At 36.6% G+C, this 20,999-nt stretch overlaps 1 protein-coding gene across 8 annotated transcripts in view; it reads right to left on the bottom strand.

Annotated features, from left to right (window-relative positions):
- The window catches only part of clcn5b (chloride channel, voltage-sensitive 5b), a 72,639-nt gene that overhangs the window by 36,021 nt on the left and 15,619 nt on the right, over positions 1–20,999 (bottom strand). For 7 of the 8 annotated variants that reach the window (XM_069893186.1, XM_069893183.1, XM_069893182.1 and 4 more), the window contains one exon: positions 6,657–6,820. In XM_069893186.1, the coding sequence (XP_069749287.1) occupies positions 6,657–6,804 (148 nt within the window). In that variant the 5' untranslated portion in view covers positions 6,805–6,820. Of the gene's footprint in view, positions 1–6,656; positions 6,821–11,371; positions 11,441–20,999 lie in introns of all 8 variants that reach the window. The other variant, XM_069893184.1, reaches the window with a different exon arrangement.

Below are 20,999 nucleotides of genomic sequence, written 5' to 3'. Positions count from 1 at the left end.
TGAGGAACTTTGGGGGGCATCCGATGCCACTTTGATGGAGAAAGTTTTTGAAACAATAATGATAATAACAGTCCATTGGAGAAGTCTGAACTAATAAATAAAATATAACATAGATTTCTTTTTTTTCACAACTTTATTTATTCGTTCAACAAAGTTATTACATACAGTAAAAACTAGTACATATTATGAACGATAAAAAAAATTTTATAAAAAAGAAGAAAGGAAAAAAAAACCCTCCTCCCCCTCTCAGCCAACTCTCTTTAGGAGAGCCAAAGAAAAAAAAACTGAAATATATTTACTAAAATCTAATCAAGGTAAAATCTAAATGCAAGTATTCTAAATATAAAGACCACTTATTAAGAAAAAAAGAATAATTATCATGTAAAACATACGTGATTTTTCCATTACCAAACAAGTTTTCATCTCATTATGCCATCTATTAATATCAATCACATTAGCATTTTTCCATGTACTTGCTATACATTTTTTTTTGCAACAGATAAAGCTAAATATACAAAAGCAATCTGAAATTTGCCTAATCCCAAATCTTTCAAAGGATTCAACTCACCCATCAAAAATATTGTCGGATCCAGAGGTATTTTGATCTTATACAAATGTTCCAAAAACAATTGAATTGCTTTCCAAAAAGATTGTATATGTATAAATAACCAAACAGCATGAAAAAAAGTTCCAACCAAATTACCACATCTAAAACAAGAATCTAATTCACTAAAACCATTTTTTAAAAACTTTTCAGGTGTTAAATACAATTGATGTAAAAAATTATAATTAACCAATGCATAACGAACATTTATCCATCTAGTAACACTATCATGACAGATATCTAACCAATCATCCTCAGAAAAAGTAAGGTTAATATCCTTTTCCCATTTAATCTTAGATCTATCTCATCCCTTTTTTTCCACACTCTCCTGTAATATTTGGTACATCAATGAAATATATCACTTTTCTGGTACAGTCACAAGAAAAGATTCAAATTTAGTCAATTTAGGTAAAATCATATATCTACCAAATATTTGTTTTACTAGGGATTGAAGTTGATAATAAACAAATAAAGAATTCTCATTAATATCAAAATCTTCCCTCATTTGATTAAAGGATAAAAATGGACCTTCTTTAAAACAATCCCCCAAGTTTTTTTATACCTTTAGATTTCCAATGTAATAAACATTGATTATACATTGAAAAAGGAATAAGTTGGTTATTATATAATGGTGTTAAAGTCAATAATTTACCCTTAGAACCTATCGTTCTATTTTTCTTCATCCATAACTTCATTAAATGTTTTAGTATAGGCACATTATATTGTTGTAATAAATTTAAATTCCGCCGAAAAAAAAATTGATGTATTTCAAATTCAGAAATATTCGCCATCTCAATTTTAGCCCAACTAGGGGGCCGTTCCAAATCCATTAATGAACTAATAAATTTAAATTGAGCTGCCTCATAATAATTTTGAGAATGTGGTAAGCATAATCCCCCTAATGCATATTTCCAGTTAGCTTATTCAAAGCTACTCGGAAATTTACCCTTCCGTAAAAATTCCCTAATCATTTTATTTAAGTCTCAAAAAAAATTCTTATTAAGTAAACACGGAATTGACTGAAACAAATATTGGAAAGATATTCATTTTGATTGTATTTATTCTTCCAATTAAATTTATAGGAAGATCCTTCCACTTAATCAAATCAGCTTTGATCTTTTTCATTAACAGTACATAATTTAATTTATATAAATATTGATAATCAACATCCACATTTATACCCAAATATTTAATTCGATCAGTCCACTTCAAATTAGAAATATTCTTATAAACTGAATAATCTCCTTCACCTATCGGTAAAATTTCACTTTTTTCCCAATTAACTTTATATCCAGACAAAGATCCATATTGTATTAAACATTCCTTCAAGTGTAAAAGTGACTGAGCTAGTTTTGTTAAATACATCAGTACATCATCAGCAAATAAATTAATTTTATACTCCTCATCTAAAACTCTCATACCTTGTAACTGTGTATTTTGTCATATCAACTGTGCTAAAGGTTCAATTACTAACACAAACAAAGCTGGAGACAAAGGACAACCTTGTCGAGTTGAACGAGTTAATTTAAAAGGTTCCGAGATCTGACCATTTGTCAATGCCCTGGCTATTGGTTTATTGTATAAAGCTTTAATCCAACCAATAAAAGAAGGACCAAACTTAAATTTCTCTAAGACTTTAAATAAAAAGTTCCACTCAACTCTATCAAAAGCCTTTTCTGCATCAAGAGATATCACCATCGGATGGTCAGGGCACTGTCGATATTTATTAATCAAACTAATCACTCGAAGAATATTATCTGAAGCTTACCTATTCTTTATGAAACCTGTTTGATCAACATGTATCAACTTAAGTAAAAATTTAGCCAATCGATTCGCTAATACTTTAGCTATTATTTTATAGTCTACATTCAACAAAGAAATTGGTCTATATGCAGACACCTTTAATGGATCTCTATCCTTCTTAGGAATTACCGTAATTAAGGCACTAGAGCATGATTCAGGTAAATCATAATGTTCCTTAATCTGTCATAACACATCTCCAAACACTATAGATAAATCATCATAAAATACCTTATAAAATTCAACCGAAAACCCGTCATCACCAGGTGATTTTCCATTCAACATTTCCAACATAGCCGATTTAATTTCTAAATCAGTAAAAGGAGCCTCCAGCTCCAATAGTCTATAACTAATTATTTGACCTCTCAAGTAAGCTTTCATAGCATTCCACAATATAAATTTACTCTGAATGGAGTTAACATTTTCTTCCAAAAAGAAATTAATTTGTTTTTTAAAAAATTCATAAATTCCGTTTTTTTTAACAACATCGTATTGAATCTCCAACGAGAAGCTGCACGAATTTTTTCAGAACTTTCATAAGTAAAATACAACAAAGAATGATCCGAAATTACCCAACTTTTATATTCTGCTTGCAGTATTTTCCACTGCAAATGTGCCATAATTTAAAAAAAATTCTAGAAAAAGATTCATGTCTAAATGAATAAAAAGAGAAATCCTTCTCTGTTGGGTTAAGACATCACCAAATGTCCACTAAATTAAAATCTTTCATCAAAGCTCGAAGTTGAATTTCCTTTTTAGATTTTTTAACATTTTTTGGAGATTTAACACAGTTAAAATCTCCTCCAACCAGAACATTTTCATTAGCTTGTCCCAAAAGCAAAAATGCATCCGAAATAAATGCTTCATCATCCACATTTGGTGCATAAATGTCAAGTAAAGTCCAAAATTCATTAAAAATCTTACAATTCAACTTAAGAATATGTCCTGCATTCATTTCCATTGATTGTAATTCAAAAGATAAATTTTTATGTATCAAAATTGCTACTCCCTTAGGTTTGGAGTTAAATGAAGAAGAAAAAACATGTCCATCCCAGTCCCTCTTCAATTTCATATTTTATTTTTCATTCAAATGTGTCTCCTGTAAAAAAAGCAATATCAATCTTCATCTTTTTAATATAAACCAAAACTCGCTTACGCTTGATCGGGTTGTTTAATCCCTGAACATTGCTAAATACCAAAAATAATTACAAAATTAATAATAACAAAGAAAAAAGTAGATTTTTTTTATATAGAACCCTCAAATTAAAATATATAGGCCCTCCAAATAAAAATAATATTCATTAAGAGAGAAAAAAACAACAAAAAAACTACCAAAAGGTAGTAACTCCCTAAAAAAACTGGGTGTGGATTACTTCTTTGATAACTAACAAAGAAGTTAGTGCAATCCCCTCCTCCCCAGCTAGCCAATCAAAAATATTAACATATTAAAAAAAAAATCAGCCTTGAGATTCCAGTCCAGATGGTGAACTCATTTCAAGAGTAAGGGAACTCTTTCCATTCTCGTTCTTTCCACTTTTGCCTTTTTCTCCATTTCCATCAGATTTTCTTTTAGGAGATAATGGTGGACTTCTTCTTTGTCCTCTGACATCGGCAATGAATTAGCAAAAACCACTGCTTCATGCTCACTCTCAAAGAATTGAGACTGATAGTTTCCATAAAATACTTTCAACACAGCAGGATAATGAAAAGCAAATTTATAACCTTTACGCCATAAAACATCTTTAACTGGATTAAATTCACGTCGGCGTCTGATGATATCTTGACTTAAATCAGGATAGAAGAAAACTCTACTATTCTGAACAATCATTGGAGCTTGACTTTGTCTTGCATTTTGAACTGCAAGTCAAAGAATTGTCTCTGTCCAAACAATTCAAACAACGAACTAACACAGCTCTTGGTGGTTGACCAGGTAGGGGTGGTCTTCTTAAAGCTCGATGTGCTCTTTCCAATACCAATCCGTCAGGAAAAGACTCTTTCCCCAACATCTGGGGAATCCAATTTTTAAAAAATTTGACGGGATCTTGACCTTCTATACCTTCTGGCAAACCCACAATTTTCACATTATTTCTTCTTCTTTGATTTTCCAATTAGTCCATTTTTTTATTAACTCTTTTTCCCGGGCTCCTAAATCTTTAACTGATTTTCCCACCTTTACTATTGTTCCTGTATTGGAGTGTACCTGTTGTTTACATTCAGAAAAAGAAGCTTCAAATTTTTTAAAGTTTTCCCAATTTTCTTTAACTTCTGCCTTAACCACAGTTAGGTCTGAAATTCTATCAGTATTCATTTGAACCACCTGGTTCAATTGACCAGTAATAACATCCAAATAAGAAGCAATACCTTCAAAGATTATATAAACAGGCTGAGATGCAATTTGAAATGCAGGATCTGATTCCATAAATTGTAACTCACTTTCTTCCAGCTCTTCTATTTCCTGTGTAGTGGTAAAGTAAGTCCTCTTCTTGTTGTTCTTCAAAGGCAGCATTCTAGTCGTTTTACTGTGAGTTTGGACACCCAATGACGACCCCCCGACTTCCTCAGGGGGTCGTCGCTGCTGTCCCGCCGCAGAACATTTTTTAATAAAATTATGGAGTTCTCCGTAATTAACAGCGCCACCCAAGCCCATAATCGCTGCAGACCTCGTGTCTGCCGTCAGAATCCTCTTCCGCTGCGCTCCCGTCTCTTCCAATGGGGGTGTTCGCTGTAACAAGCCTCCAGGCTCGTGCCTGACCTCTCGGGAGTGCACTCCTTCCTCCGCAGAACGGGTCAAACCAGCCCCATCTTGAGACTGGTGAGTAGCTGTTCCCTTAACTTTTGTCCCCACTGGTGATCGTTGAAGCTTGGGGATCACTGAAAATGGATCCGAGGCTGTTCCATATTGTTTAGGCCCCAATTCTTCTGCACTTCAAAACTGTATTTTCTTTTGTAACTGAGACTTAGTTTTTTTTACATTAGCAGCCATAATGGTTCACCAAAATATCAAACAGAAAATTAAAGTTTTAAAATTAAAAATAAAGGGTTAAAAAACGGGCACTTAAAAGTCTGACCAGAGAGGGCAGGGATTACACGTCTGATTTCTACGCCATCTTGCCACGCTCCCCCATAACATGGATTTCTTAAAGAAAAATCTTAAATGACTAAAGTAATTGAATTTTTTGACACATCACAGAAGTTAATTAGTCAGGAAGTACTTTTCGTAAAAATGGATTTTCAGAAGATACTTGATAAAGTCCACACACTACTGTTTTAAAACTGAAGCACGTGGGCCAATAGGATTAATGAGAGCAATGAAAAGTGATCAACTTATGCACAGAAAGGAAAAAATTATGGCAAATGCTTTCCTGCTTCGCCTCAAACCCCCAATTTGGAGTGAGGCTAACGGCAATGACATGGGAATTTAAAAAAAATCTTTACAAGTCAGTGTGAATGAGCCAGAAGGTATTTCTTTAAAATGCCTTCATTTTCAAAAGTGTAATATTTGTTGGCAAAATAAATTTACATGACTGTTGCAAAGAGTAATGAAATGGATCTATCTGAATGGATATAATTCTGGAACTGACAGAAAATGTTATGTGGCTGATGGTCTCTCATGGTCTCTCTTCCATTCTGCAACAATTCCAAAACTCAACAGGAATTAATTGAATGTTTATGAAACACATTGAGCTATTTATGTATGAGCAAAATACTCAATTTCAAATTATATCTCTAAACCATTTCAAAGTTGAAGAGTCCTTTCTCCAAATAGAACACATCACTTGTTTCACGTTTGAAACATTTCTCCTACCAGGGCAATAAGCAGGAGAAAAAAAAAACCTTGCCCAGTTGCGCTTCTCTGAGAACCCAAAGGATTCATACTGCTCCACTCACTAAACTGATCAATTAATCCTATCTTTTTTTCCTTAAAATAAGAAAAATAGATTTAGATTTTTTCCCCAAAATATTTATATCACATGGCTTCTTTAATGAAAGCTATCGGAATTCACTGCCATTAAAAATACATAATTCACATGGATTACAAATGTTTAGTCTGGAACTAATTACCTCATATTGTGGAAAACAAATCCAGACTGCACTAGAAGTACTGAAAATTCAAAGAAGTTTTTTTTTAAAGTCAATCTTATGACAATTATTTCACAACTGTTAAATATTGGGATCCTGTCATTGGGAAAAGATCACACACTGTCACTGATAGAGCTGCAGGTTTATTTATTTATTTATTTTTTAAAAATACCTTTTTGCAGCTCCCTGTCCAGTGGAGGAGCATCATCTGACAAAGAAAAGTCCAAAGGGGCTCCTGCGATCTCCACCATATCTTCATCACTTGTGCTGCTCTGGTAGCTATTAAGACTCACCCTTCGGTAAAACTGATCACTGGCCATTTCTGTCTGTTGAAACCTAAAAGCCAAACAAGTAATAGGTCAAAACAGTAAGGATCGCAGTTGCAGTAAATTCCAAAACTGCTTTGCAAGCATTTCTGGTGCAATGTCTTAATGCTCCTACCACATTGCACTGCCCATGATACTTTATGATAAAGTCTGAATTCAACAACAATTTGAATTTGCACAGCATCTTCAACCTCGAAGGTCAAACGTGTAGTGCAGTTTATTTTTCTCAGGCTCAGAAATCTTGATTTTTGTAAAAATTTTCCTTGAGCATTTCGGGATCAGAACATTCACAGATTGACTTCTGCCCTGTGCATTGTTTTTCTCGGATCTCTCACCCTTCTGATGCAATTGTCCTGCCAGGTATGCATTAAATATATCACTTCCTCTGCAATGCTTTGCCTAACAAATCTGAAACTTTTTGATGATGTAGCAAAAAGTCTATGACAGATGCCATCTCACCGGTTCCCCAGAACCCTGGAACACCTGGACAGCATAGATGCATTCATCAGGATGCTCTTTATCAACCACAGTTTGGCATTTAACACTTCAAAATTGAGCAGCAAACACCAAGACCTTGGACTCATCTCGTCACTGTGTAATTGGATCCTGGATTTCCTCAATCGCCTTCATCAGTACCAAAGCACCACATGGCTGCGTTCTTAGCCCCCTGCTCTACTCATTTTATACCTACCACTGTATGGCTCGGTATGATAACACCACCACCTACGAATTTGCTAATATGGTAGTGGATCATACAGGAGGGAGATTGAAAACTTGGCTGAATGATGCAGCAACGACATTGCAGTCAAAGACACCAAAACCAAGGAGCTGATTGTTGACTTCAGGAAGGGAAAACCAGAAGCATGTGATCCAGTGATCATTGGGGGCAATCAGAGGTGAAGAGGATGAGCAAATTTAACTTGCTGGGAGTCACTATGTCAGAGAACATTTATTGGACCCCACACATGAAAGTCATTGTGGAGAAAGCATGTCAGTGCCTCTACTTCCTCAGGAGTTTACAGAGGATTGGTATGATATTGAAAACCTTGGCAAACTTCGACAGATATGTGGTGGAAAGTTTGTTGACTGGCTGCATCAGAATTTATTGTCATCAACATGTGCCACAAAATTTGCTGTTTTGCAACAAATTAGAGGTGCAAAATTGATATAAATTATTTTTAAAAATGTAAATAAATTAAGAAAAAGAAGAGAAAAAGTGAGCTAATATCAGTGGTTTATTGTCCATTCAGAAATCTGATGTTGGAGGGAAAAAACTGTTTTTGTACTATTGGGTATTTGACTTCAGACTCTTGTACATCCTTCCTAAGGGAAGCAGTGAGAAGATAGCATGGCCTGGGTGGTGAAGGTTATTGATGATAGAGGTTGCTTTCTTGAGATTCTATCTCTTTCAGATGTCCTTAATGGAGTGAAGACCAATATCCATGATGGCCCTGGATAAGTTCACATCTCTCTGTCGCCTTTTCCTGTCCTGTGCATTGACATGTCCATACCAGACAGTGATGCAACCAGTCAGAATTTGCAAGAGTCTTTAGAGACATACCAAATCTTCTCAAACTCCTAATGAGATATAGCTACTGGCAAGCCTTCTTCATTATTGGATTGACATGAATGACCTAGGATAGATCTTCAGAAATGTTGACACTCAAGAATTTGAAGTTCTTTACCCTCTCCACCGCTGTTCCTTTGATGAGGACTGGATTGTGTTCTCCTGGTTTCCCCTTCCTGAAGTCCACAATTAGTTCCTTAATTTGCTAACATTGAGTACAAGGCTGTTGTTGTGACACCACTCAACTAGCTCATCTATCTCACTCATGGTTGCTTCCTCTTTGCTATCTGTGATTCTGCCAAAGACCATAGGGTCATAGGCAAATTTGTAGAAGCATTTGAATTGTGCCGCCATGCAGTCATTGATTTAGAGGCAGTAGAACAGTGGGCTAAGCATGCATCATTGAGGTGCGTCTGTTTTGATTGTCAGTGAGAAGGAGACGTTGTTACCAATCACACAGGTCTTCTCATGGATCCAGTTGCAAAAGGAGGTGTAGAGGCCTAAGTTTTTAAGCTTGCTGACTAGTACTAAGGGAATGACAGTGTTGAAAGCTGAACTGTAATAAATCAATGAAAAGCATGTTGCCACTGACTTGGTGATCCAGGGCCGAGTGGAGACCCAGTGAGATTGCATCTGCTGTAGAGCAATTGTGGCAGAAGGTGGCCTGGTATAGGGGCAACAATATCTCTTGGCACAAAGTCCTTCAAAAAGGTAGTGAACACAGCTAATACATCACAGACAAAGCTCTCCCCACATCAGGGAAAATCTACATTGAATATTGCCATCGGAGAGCAGCTTCAATCATGAAGGATCTGCAGCATACAGGACATGCTCTGTACTCACTCAGGAAAAAGATAAAAGAATCAGAATTTATTGTCATGAACAAGTCATGAAATTCGGTGTTTTGCGGCAGCATCAAATTCATATTATGAAACATCTTACAACACTAATATATAAAAAATAAAAATAAAAAGAGTAGTGCATGAAAAGTAAGGCAGTGTTTTTGATTGATTGATCATTGATGGCAGTGGGGAAGCTGTCCCTGTGCTGCTGAGTGCTCAACTTTAGGCTCCTGTACCTCCTTCCCGATGGTAGCAGAGTGAAGAGGGCATGGCTTGGGTGGTGGGGGTCCTTGAGGATAATGGCTGTTTTTTTTTAAAAAGACACCGACTCATGTAGATGTCCTCGATGTGTCTGTAATATCACAGGCTGAGTTTAAAAACCCTCTAGAGTTTTTTCTTGTCCTGAGATTTGGCATCTCCTTACCAGTCAGTGATGTAACCAGTCATCAATCCTCTCCACGATACACCTGTAGAAAGTTTTAAGTCTTCAGTGACATACAAAATCTCCTCAAGCACCTCACCAAGTCTTCTTTGCATTAACATTGAAGCTCCAGGACAGATCCTCAGAGATGTTAATACCCAGGAATTTGAAGCTCTTGACTCTCTCCACGACTGAGCTCTCAATGAGAACTGGGTCATGTTCCCCTGAATCCTTCCTGAAGTCCACAATCATTTCCTTGGTTTTGCTAATGTTGAGCGCAAGGTTGTTGATGTTTTACCACTCAACGAGCTGATCTATCTCCCTCCTATATGCTTCCTCGTTGCTGCTTGTGATTTTGCCGACAATTGTTGTACATAACATTGGAATTGTGCCTGGCACAGTTGTGGGTATATAATGAGTAAAGCAGTGGGCTAAGCACACATCCTTGGGGTGTGCCTGTATCGATAATCAGGGAGGAGGAGACGTTGCTTCCAATTCGTATTGACTGTGGTCTTCCAATGGGAAAAAGTCAAGGATCCATTTGCAGACGGGGGGGTACAGAGACCCAGTGTTTGTAGATTCCTGACCAGCACTGAAGGAATAATGGTATTGAAGGCTAACCTGCAGTCGATGAAGAGCAGCTGTATGTACAAGTTGCTGTTTTCGAGATGTTCCAGAGCTGAGTGGAGAGCCAGTGATATTATGTCTGCCATGGAGAGATTGTGACGATAGGTGCCACTCAACTCGTACCACCAGGTTCAGGAACATTCTCTACCCATCCAGCTTCAGACTCCTAAACATCACACTTAAGACTAATTTAAGGATTATTGCACATTTATTACTGAATTTTTTTGTTCTGTATTGCAGTTTGTTTAAATTTATTTTTTGTTTACATTTCTCTCGTGAATATGTCTTTTCTTGAGTACAGTTTTTTTGCACTACCGATAAGTAGACATTCTGCCATGCCCACAGCAAAAAGAATCTCAGGGTTGTATGTGATGTCAAGTATATACTCTGACAATCAATCTGAACTTTGAAGAAGATTGGGCATCAAAATTGAGGCACATGGGGCTTAACATTAACAAGGCATCTGGGAAATAAAAGGAGTAGTGGAAAATCTTGTTTTTAAAATCCCCAAATACTAAACAGTGACTTTTCTCCAAGGATCAGTGCCTGGACCGTTGATTCCCCACCCCACCCCCCTCACCCCCACCATACATAAAGTGGTGCAGTGCTAATTTTTAAATTTTTAATTATTTTTTTATTTTATTTTATTTTTTTAAAAAGGTGCAGGAGCTCACCAAAAATGGCGACAAGGAGGTGCATGAAGTGGTGCTTCTATAGCACTGCACCCCTGCATACATATTACAGATCATGGATGTGCAGGGCAAGTTTCCAAATTTCTGAATGATACCATGAGATGATGATGAGAAGAGATGAGAGTTTCTCATACACACAAGTATAGGTGCACTAAAATTCTTCCTTGCTGCAGTTACACTGGTACATAAAATACACTAATAGGTACAAGCTAGATTACAATGCCAATGGAAAAAACATAAATATTCATAGTTGCAATTAGTGCAAAAAAATATGATGTTACACTAGTGTAGATGGAGGTACTGAAGTAGAGTTACAGTCAGGGTGGTATCGGAAAGTTTAAGCTGTTTGGGGTGGGGGGGGGGGAATTTTCATGAACCAAGAGGTGCCAAACTTCAGTGAGGAGAGCATGACCTGGATGAATGGGATCCTTTATGATGTTGAATGTCTTCTTGAAGGTAGCATCTTGAAGGTTCATCAGAACTATGGGGAGAACTCAAATAAATAAGAAGCATAGTGCGAACGTTCTCTGCTCATAAGAAACACAAAAAGTTTACATGCTGGAACCTTAGATGAACAAAGAAAAGCTGGAAGGACAAAAGAGAAATATACAGTTAATAAGGTATTTTCAATTTTTAAACACTTAGACATACAGCATGGCAAGAGGCCATTTCAACCCACGAGCCTATGCTGTTCAATTACACTCAATTAATCTACAACTCCCCCACCCCCCCATACATTTTGAATGGTGGGATTAAACCTGAGCCTTTTGGGAAAACCCACGCAGACACGGGGAGAACGTACAAACTCCTGACAGACAGCATGGGATTCGAACCCTGGTCTTGATTGCTGCCACTCTAACAGCATTGTGTTAACCGCTATGCCAACCATGCCAATATGGAGGATTTAATTTATTTGGGATAGGTATATACAGTATAGGTTGGCAAAACATTGTGGGCTGAAGGGCCTGTACTGTAATGTTCCATGATCCATCTTACATAGATGTCATCAATGGACAGGAGGAAAAGTACCCATGATAGGCTTGGTTAGCTTTGCCACCTTTCAACCTTCCACATTACTGGGCACTCGAGTTTTCAAACAAAGCAGTGTTGCAACTGGTTAGAACATTTTCACAGTATTCCAATAGAAATTTTATAAAGTAAGACGACATGCCAAATCTCCTCAGACTCCTTAGAAAGTACTGGTGTTGGTGTGCATTCTTCACAGTTGCTTCAACAGATTGCTCTAGATAAGGACTTCCAATATGTAAATACCCTCTCCACCATCTTTCCACAAATGAGAACAGGTCTATAGTCCCTTGGCCTCCTCTTAACAGTCCATATTAAGTTCCTTGGTCTTGCTGACGTTGAGAACAAGATTGTTACTCTGGCACCACACAACTAGATTCTTGATCCATCCAATATTCTAATTAATTTCCCATTAGTTGACCAACAATTGTGGTGTCATCAATGAATGTATAGATTATGTTAGAAGGAAACTTGGCAACACAATCATGGGTTTTGGGGAAATAGAGCAAGGGTCTAAGTACACAGCCTTGAGGTGCCCACTAGGATGTTGGACAGCGAGGAGGATGCAATGTCTATCTGCACCTACTGGGGTTTCCCCAGTGAGGAAACTAAAGAGGATCTGGTTACAAAGGGAGGAAGTGTCCCAGACTTGGAAGTTCTGTTTATTGTATGGGGAACAAAATATGACAACCTGTTGACAGATTAACTGGATAGGCAAGTTCAGGTTCAAGTATATTTCCATTTAGTTATATAAGTAACCTGACTAAACAGCATTCTCTGGTCCTCAGTGCACCCAGTTATAGCACACATACAAACAATACATATGCAGTCTATAAATATATATAAAATAAATAGTAGGGTCTCAGAGGGTTTGTATGAGCAGTTCATTTCAGTCATTCAGCAGTTTTCTGCATGTGGGGAAAAGCTGTTCCTCTGCCTGGTGGTTCTGGCTCTGTCACTCCAGTATTTCTTTCCTAATGGGAGGAGTTGCAAGATGCAGTGTGGGGGTGGGGGAGAGGTTAGGGTGGTAGGGGTCCCAATGATTTTGCAACTCCTCTTCAAAGAATGATCCAAGTAGATTAAGTGATTGGGGGGGGGGGGTTTGGGAAGAAGACCCCAGTTCTCCCCTCTGTCACTTTTCTGGTCCTGTGGATTGACCTCAGATCCAATGCTCTACAGCAACCATACCACACTGTGATGCAGCCAGCCGGGTCACTCTTGGTACAGCTCCTGTAGCAAGTTGACAGCAATGTGGCCAATAGCCTTTCCCTTCTCAGTCTTCTCAGGAAATGCATTCCTGACAAATAAGGTGATGTTCGGTGTCTATGATAGGTCATTTCTTAAGTGGACTTTCAGGAACATTGTGCACTCCAGTCTCTCCACAACCAAGATATTAATGTGTAGTGGAGGGTGGTCATCCCTGGTCTTCTTTAAGTCCACAATCATCTTCTTTTATCTTGTCCATGTTGAGACTCCAGTTGTTATTCTTGCACCATATCATCATTGTTTACATGACCATTGTAGGCAGCCAGCTCCCATCAGTGGCCTTAAAGCAGTCCTGTAGCACTCTTGTTTCTCCCCTCCCCCCCACCCAACCTGGTCTTGTCCTAATCTCCCTGAGAACTGGCTTAGTTCACTTTGCCAGATGTCTGTATGCTGCTGGGGTTCATAGGATAAATATGTGATCTGAGTATGACCAGGGGCTGATTAAATTTCATATGTGTGATGTGATTCAAGAATAAAGATAGACAATTATAACTAAATTGGACAGGGCAAAAATGTACAGAAATGATGGACCCAAATGCTTAAATGATTGAAAATAGAATGGTGCATTGATATGGGTAGTGAAACATGTGGACATGCTCCGTTAAAGAGGCATTCAGTACAAAAGTAACGTTGAACAAATAGAAATCATTGGTTAAGCCACATGTTTTTTAAAAAATTTTTATTTTTCACACTATAAACCATATTGATCAAGATACATACATTTTCCTTCTTGAATATATACAGTGTCGTTTTCTCCCCCCTTCCCTCTTCCCCTCCCTCCCTCCCTACCTCCCCTCCCATTTATTTAAAGTTCAGAAAATAAGATACATTAAACCCGTCAAACAATGTTGTCACTCAATAAAAATAAACAAGAAATTCCACTGAGTCAGTTCTTTTCATTCTCTTCTCCTTCTGTCATTTTAGGTGGTAGATGTCCCTGGTAGGTTTTCTCTATTATGTTTCATGTATGGCTCCCATATTTGTTCAAATATTGTAATGTTATTTCTTAAATTATATGTTATTTTTTCTAATGGAATACATTTATTCATTTCTATATACCATTGTTGTATTCTCAAGTTATCATCTAATTTCCAGGCTGACATAATACATTTTTTTGCTACAGCTAGGGCTATCCTAACAAATCTTTTTTGTGCACCATCCAAATCAAGTCCAAATTCTTTGTTTTTTATGTTACTTAGGAGGAAGATCTCTGGATTTTTTGGTATATTGCTTTTTGTGATTTTATTTAATATCTGGTTTAGATCTTCCCAAAATTTTTCCACTTGCTCACATGTCCAAATTGCATAAATTGTTGTTCCCATTTCCTTTTTACAGCGAAAACATCTGTCAGATACTGTTGGGTCCCATTTATTTAACTTTTGAGGTGTAATATATAGCCTGTGTATCCAGTTATATTGTATCATACGTAACCTCGTATTTATTGTATTTCTCATAGTTCCTGAGCATAACTTCTCCCATGTTTCCTTCTTTATCTTTATGTTTAGATCTTGTTCCCATTTTTGTTTAGTTTTACCATTTGTTTCCTCATTCTCCTTTTCTTGTAGTTTAATATACATGTTTGTTACAAATTATTTTGATTATCATTGTGTCTGTAATCACATATTCAAAATTACTTCCCTCTGGTAACCTCAGACTGCTTCCCAATTTGTCTTTCAAGTAGGATTTCAGTTGGTAGTATGCCAACACTGTATCGTGAGTTATATTATATTTATTCTTCATTTGTTCAAAGGATAATTTATTTCCCGAAAAGCAATTTTCTATTCTTTTGATCCCTTTTTTCTCCCATTCTCTAAAGGAAAGGTTATCTATTGTAAAAGGGATTAGCTGATTTTGCGTCAGTATTAGTTTTGGAAGTTGGTAATTTGTTTTATTCCTTTCTACGTGAATCTTCTTCCAAATATTGAGCAGATGATGTAATACTGGAGAATTCCTACGTTGTACCAATTTTTCATCCCATTTATATAATATATGTTCAGGTATCTTTTCCCGTATTTTATCTAGTCTAACCTGGCTTTTCCCTTGTTTGATAAAAATCTGATAGGTATCTTAATTGTGCGGCTCTATAATAATTTTTAAAGTTTGGCAGTTGTAAGCCTCTTTGTTTATACCATTCTGTTAATTTATCTAGTGCTATCCTCGGTTTCCCCCCTTTCCATAAAAAATTCCTTATTATTTTCTTTAACTCCTTGAAGAATTTCTCTGTCAAGTGTATTGGCAATGCCTGAAATAGGTATTGTATCCTTGGGAAAATGTTCATTTTAATTCAGTTTATCCTTCCTATTAGTGTTAGTGGTAAGTCTTTCCAATGCTCTAAGTCGTCTTGTAATTTTTTCATTAGTGGATAATAATTGAGTTTATATAGATGGTCGAGGTTTTTATTTATTTGTATACCTAGGTATCACATTGCTTGCGTTTGCCATCTGAATGGTGATTCTTTCTTACATTTTGAGAAATCCTCATTATTCATTGGCATTGCTTCACTTTTATTTGCGTTAATCTTGTACCCCGACACTTCTCCATATTCCTTCAATTTCTTATGTAATTCTTTTATTGATATTTCCAGTTCTGTTAAGTATACTATAACATCATCTGCAAATAAACTGATTTTATATTCCTTCTCTTTTATTTTTATCCCTTTTATTTTATTTTCTGTTCTTATCAATTCTGCCAGTGGCTCTATGGCTAATGCGAATAAGGGCGATAGTGGGCATCCCTGTCTTGTTGATCTGCTTAAGTTAAATTGTTTTGATATATATCAATTTACTGTCACTTCGCCAATGGCCCCTTATATAATGCTTTAATCTAATTAATATATTTCTCTGGTAAGCTGAATTTTTGTAGTACTTTGAATAAATAATTCCATTCTACTCTGTCAAAGGCCTTCTCTGCGTCTAAAGCAACCGCTACTGTTGGAGCTTTATTTCCTTCTACTGCATGAATTAAGTTAATACATTTACAAATATTGTCTGTTGTTCGTCTTTTTTTAATAAATCCAGTTTTGTCTAGATTTACTATTTTTGGTACATAGTCGGCTAATTTGTTTGCTAATAGTTTAGCTATTATCTTATAATCTGTGTTAAGTAAAGATATTGGTCTATATGACGCTGGAGCGAGTGGATCTTTCCCTGTCTTTGGTATTACTGTAATTATTGTTGTTTTGCATGAATCTGGTAAGCTTTGTGTTTTATCAATCTGGTTGATTACTTCTAGGAGGGGAGGAATTAATAAATCTTTAAATGTTTTATAGAATTCTATTGGGAATCCATCCTCTCCTGGTGTTTTATTATTCGGTAGTTTTTTTATTATCTCTTGTATTTCTACTATTTCAAATGGTTCTGTAAATTTATTTTGTTCCTCTGTTTGTAATTTCGGTAGTTCAATTTTAGTTAAAAATTCATCTATTTTGTCTTCTTTCCCTTCGTTTTCAGTTTGATATAATTGTTCGTAGAATTCTCTGAAGTTTTCATTAATCTCCGTTGGATTATATGTGATTTGCTTGTCTTTTTCCTTGATGCCAATACCATTCTCTTAATTTGTTCTGTCTTAAGCTGCCACACTAGAATTTTGTGCGTTTTTTCTCCTAGTTCATAATATTTCTGTTTTGTCTTCATTATGTTCTTCTCCACCTTATATGTTTGTAGTGTTTCATATTTTATTTTTTTTTATCTGCCAATTCTCTTCTTTTAGTTGTGTCTTCCTTCATTGCTAATTTTTTTTCTATATTTGCTATTTCCCTTTCCAACTGCTCTGTTTCCTGATTGTAGTCCTTCTTCATCTTGGTTACATAACTTATTATTTCCCCTCTGATGAACACTTTCATTGCGTCCCATAGTATAAATTTATCTTTCACTGATTCCGTATTTATTTCAAAGTACATTTTAATTTGTTGTTCAAGGAATTCTCTAAAATCCTGCCTTTTAAGTAGCATGGAGTTTAATCTCCATCAATACATTCTTGGAGGGATGTCCTCTAACTCTATTGTCAATATCAGGGGTGAGTGGTCCGATAATATTCTAGCTTTATATTCTGTTTTCCTAACTCTGTCTTGTATGCGAGCTGATAACAGGAATAGGTCTATTCTTGAGTATGTTTTATGTCTACCCGAATAATATGAATATTCCTTTTCCTTTGGGTGTTTTTTCCTCCATATATCCAAAAGTTGCATTTCTTGCATCGATTTAATTATAAATTTGGTTACTTTGTTCTTTCTGTTATTTTTTTCCCCAGTTTTATCCATATTTTAATCCAAATTAAGGTTGAAATCCCCTCCTATTAGTATGTCCCCTTGCGTGTCTGCTATCTTCAAAAAAATATCTTGCAGATATTTTTGATCTTCTTCGTTAGGTGAATATACATTGAGTAAATTCCAAAACTCCGAATATATCTGACATTTTATCATTACATATCTCCCTGCTGGATCTATTATTTCCTCTTCTATTTTGATTGGTACATTTTTACTGATTAATATAGCTACTCCTCTAGCTTTTGAATTATATGACACTGCTGTTACATGTCCTATCCAATCTCTCTTTAATTTCTTATGCTCCACTTTAGTTAAGTGTGTTTCTTGTACGAATGCTATATCAATTTTTTCTTTTTTCAGTAAATTTAGCAGTTTCTTCCTTTTGATTTGGTTATGTATTCCATTAATATTTAAAGTCATATAGTTCAACATAGCCATTTCATACTTTGTTTACCTTTCCTTTCCGTTTCCTCATCATCACCTTTCCTTCTTATCCATTTCTGCTTTTTTTTTTGAACACTTTATAAGACAACATTTCTAAAACATCAAACATTTTCCTTATTCTCCTAACTAAAATTTCTTTAACCCCACTATCCCCTCCCCTTCCTGAGTTGCCCTTTATCCCTTGTCGGGCAACCACATCTCCCCTCTCCATTTGGATTTGCGAATTCACTCGCAAGCGTCAACTGATTTCACAGTGACCGTAACTCTTCCCCACCCAGCCCTCCCAGAAAAGATTTTCATTTTCACATACAACAAAGGTCACTCTCTTAATTCCCCCCATACTTCCTTTCTTCCCTTTCTTTCCCTTCTTAGTTCTTACCTATATTCTATTTTTATATATATATATATACATACACACATACATATAATTTGTGGTCATTTTTGTTCTCGTTACATATCTTCCTCTCGCTGTATGTTTTGTAGTTGTTCTGCAAATTTTCTTGCTTCCTCCGGATCGAAGAATAGTCTGTTTTGCTGCCCTGGAATAACTATTTTAAGTACCGCTGGATACTTTAGCATAAATTTATATCCTTTTTTCCATAGGATCGTTTTTGCTGCATTAAACTCCTTCCTCTTCTTCAGGAGTTCAAAACTTATATCTGGATAGAAAAAATTTTTTTGACCTTTGTATTCCAGTGGTTTTTTGTCTTCTCTTATTTTCCTCATTGCTTTCTCCAATATATTTTCTCTTGTTGTATATCTTAAGAATTTTACTAGAATGGATCTTGGTTTTTGTTGTGGTTGTGGTTTAGGGGCTAATGTTCTGTGTGCCCTTTCTATTTCCATTTCTTCCTGTAGTTCTGGTCTTCCTAGGATCCTGGGGATCCATTCTTTTATAAATTCTCTCATATTCTTGCTTTCTTCATCTTCCTTAAGGCCCACTATATTTATATTGTTTCTTCTATTATAATTTTCCATTATATCTATCTTCTGAGCTAACAGCTCTTGTGTCTCTTTAACTTTTTTATCAGATTCTTCTAATTTCTTTTTTAAGTCCTCTACTTCCATTTCTACGGCTGTTTCTCGTTCTTCCACCTTGTCCACTCTTTTTCCTATTTCTGTCATGATCATCTCTAATCTATTCATTTTTTCTTCTGTATTTTTTACCCTTTTTATTTCACTGAATTCTTGTGATTGCCATTCTTTTACTGATTCCATATATTCTTTATAAAAAAAAATATCCATTGTCTTGCCCTTCCCTTCATCTTCCATTTCTCTGTGTTCTTCCTCTTCTTCTTTGGAGTCCACTCCAGGATCTGTGTCCTTTGCCTCTGTCTCTTCTGGTTTTCTTGTTGGGTTGTTTGTTTTATTTTGTTGGGTATTTTTGGTCTTCTTATTTTTATTAGAAGTGTCTTGCTGCTGCTGGTCTTCTTCCTCTGGGTTGGTCATCTGTTGTTTCTTTGATTTCTTTTTCCTCTCTTCTTTCTCGCTCTCGTTATTTTCTGTGTTTTCCTCTTGCTGCTTTGTTGTGGCTGTCAATCTCAGCTGTGGAGATCGACTCCTCAGCTGGTCCCCCCCTCCCGTCAGTGTTATTTTTGTCTTGCGCATTGCGCATGCGCGACTCCTCGCGCATGCGCGTTGCACACTTTTGTTTGGCTCCGTGAGCCATTTTTGTAGTCCCAAGTTCGGGGCTTCAGCTGACCTTAGGGAGCGGGCTTCTCTCTCCATGGCGGGCCTCCTCAAACAGGTAAGGCCTTCACCTTCTTCTTCCGACATCCTTTCTTCTTCTCTTCTTCCTGTTGCTTTTGGCTTTTCTTTTTTCGCTGCCATTTTCTCCACACCTTTATTTTCACTTTATTTTGGTTTTTGTGTTGGTGCCTTCGTTTTTTCACTGTCTTTTTTTTTACTTCTCTGGAGAGGGCTGGAGTTCCCCGACCAGCCACTACTCCATCACGTGACTCCTCCGGTTAAGCTACATCTGGAGTACTTTCTCCATACAAGTCATTGCACATTTGAAAGGATTTACTGATTGGTGCCAGGGATGAGAAATTCCAGCTGCAAAGTTGGAAAAGACAGCTGTGGTGTTATCCTTGGAGCATAGATGGTTGGCTTCATAGAGTTGAACAAGATTATGACTGCTTTTATAGGTTAAGTGGAGGAATGCTTTTTCCATTGAGAGATGGTTCAAGGACTGGGCAAAACAAATCAACACTTTTGGCCAAAGACACAATCAGAATACAAGGAAAAATATTTTACTCAGTGCAGGGAAATCCCCGTTATTTGGAATTCAAGCAACAGGCAACACCGAGAGAAAAAAAAGAGGAAATAAATTTTAAAAATTAAAATAAATAATTTAAAATTATAAAAGTAAATGTTCTCCAAAGAACACACAGCACTGTGGTGAAGATGGGAGCAAACATTCAGCCAGCGGAGTGCTCCAGTCGTGCCCAACTCCCAGCAGCTGCTTGAATAAAGTTGTGTTTGAATGAAATGGTGTCACCCAGGATGAAAAGCCAGCTGATACTGCTCGCCGCTAGAGTGACTTTCCGAATTTGAGTATATTAAGAGCAAAAGGATAGTAAGGGGCAAAATTTGTCCCCCAGAAGATCAGATCATCATCTATATGTGGAGCTTCATGATTTGGGGAAGATCTTAAACAGTTTTTAATGCATCAGTATTTACTCAGGAAACTGACATAGTGCACAATGAAGGAAAGGAAACAAGCAGTAGCGGCATGGAACATATAGAGATTAAAGAGAAGGAGGTGCTTGCTGCCTTACAGCGAATAAAGCCAGATAAAAATCGCCCAGGCCTGACAAGATATTCCCTCAGACCTTGAGGGGGACTAGTGTAGAAATTGCAGGGGCTCTGGCAAAAATACTTAAAATGTCCTTAGCCACAGATGAGGTACCAGAGGATTAGAGGGTAACTCATGTTTTTCCATTGTTTAAAAAAGGCTCCAAAAGTAAACCAGGAAATTACAGGCTGATGAACCTGATGTCAGTAGGAGGTAAATTATTGGAGGGTGTTCTGAAAGTAT

This window comes from Narcine bancroftii, chromosome 8 (genome assembly GCF_036971445.1).
Source record: "Narcine bancroftii isolate sNarBan1 chromosome 8, sNarBan1.hap1, whole genome shotgun sequence".
In the NCBI taxonomy this organism is placed as follows: domain Eukaryota; kingdom Metazoa; phylum Chordata; class Chondrichthyes; order Torpediniformes; family Narcinidae; genus Narcine; species Narcine bancroftii.
This window is presented reverse-complemented; position numbering and strand designations above follow the sequence as displayed.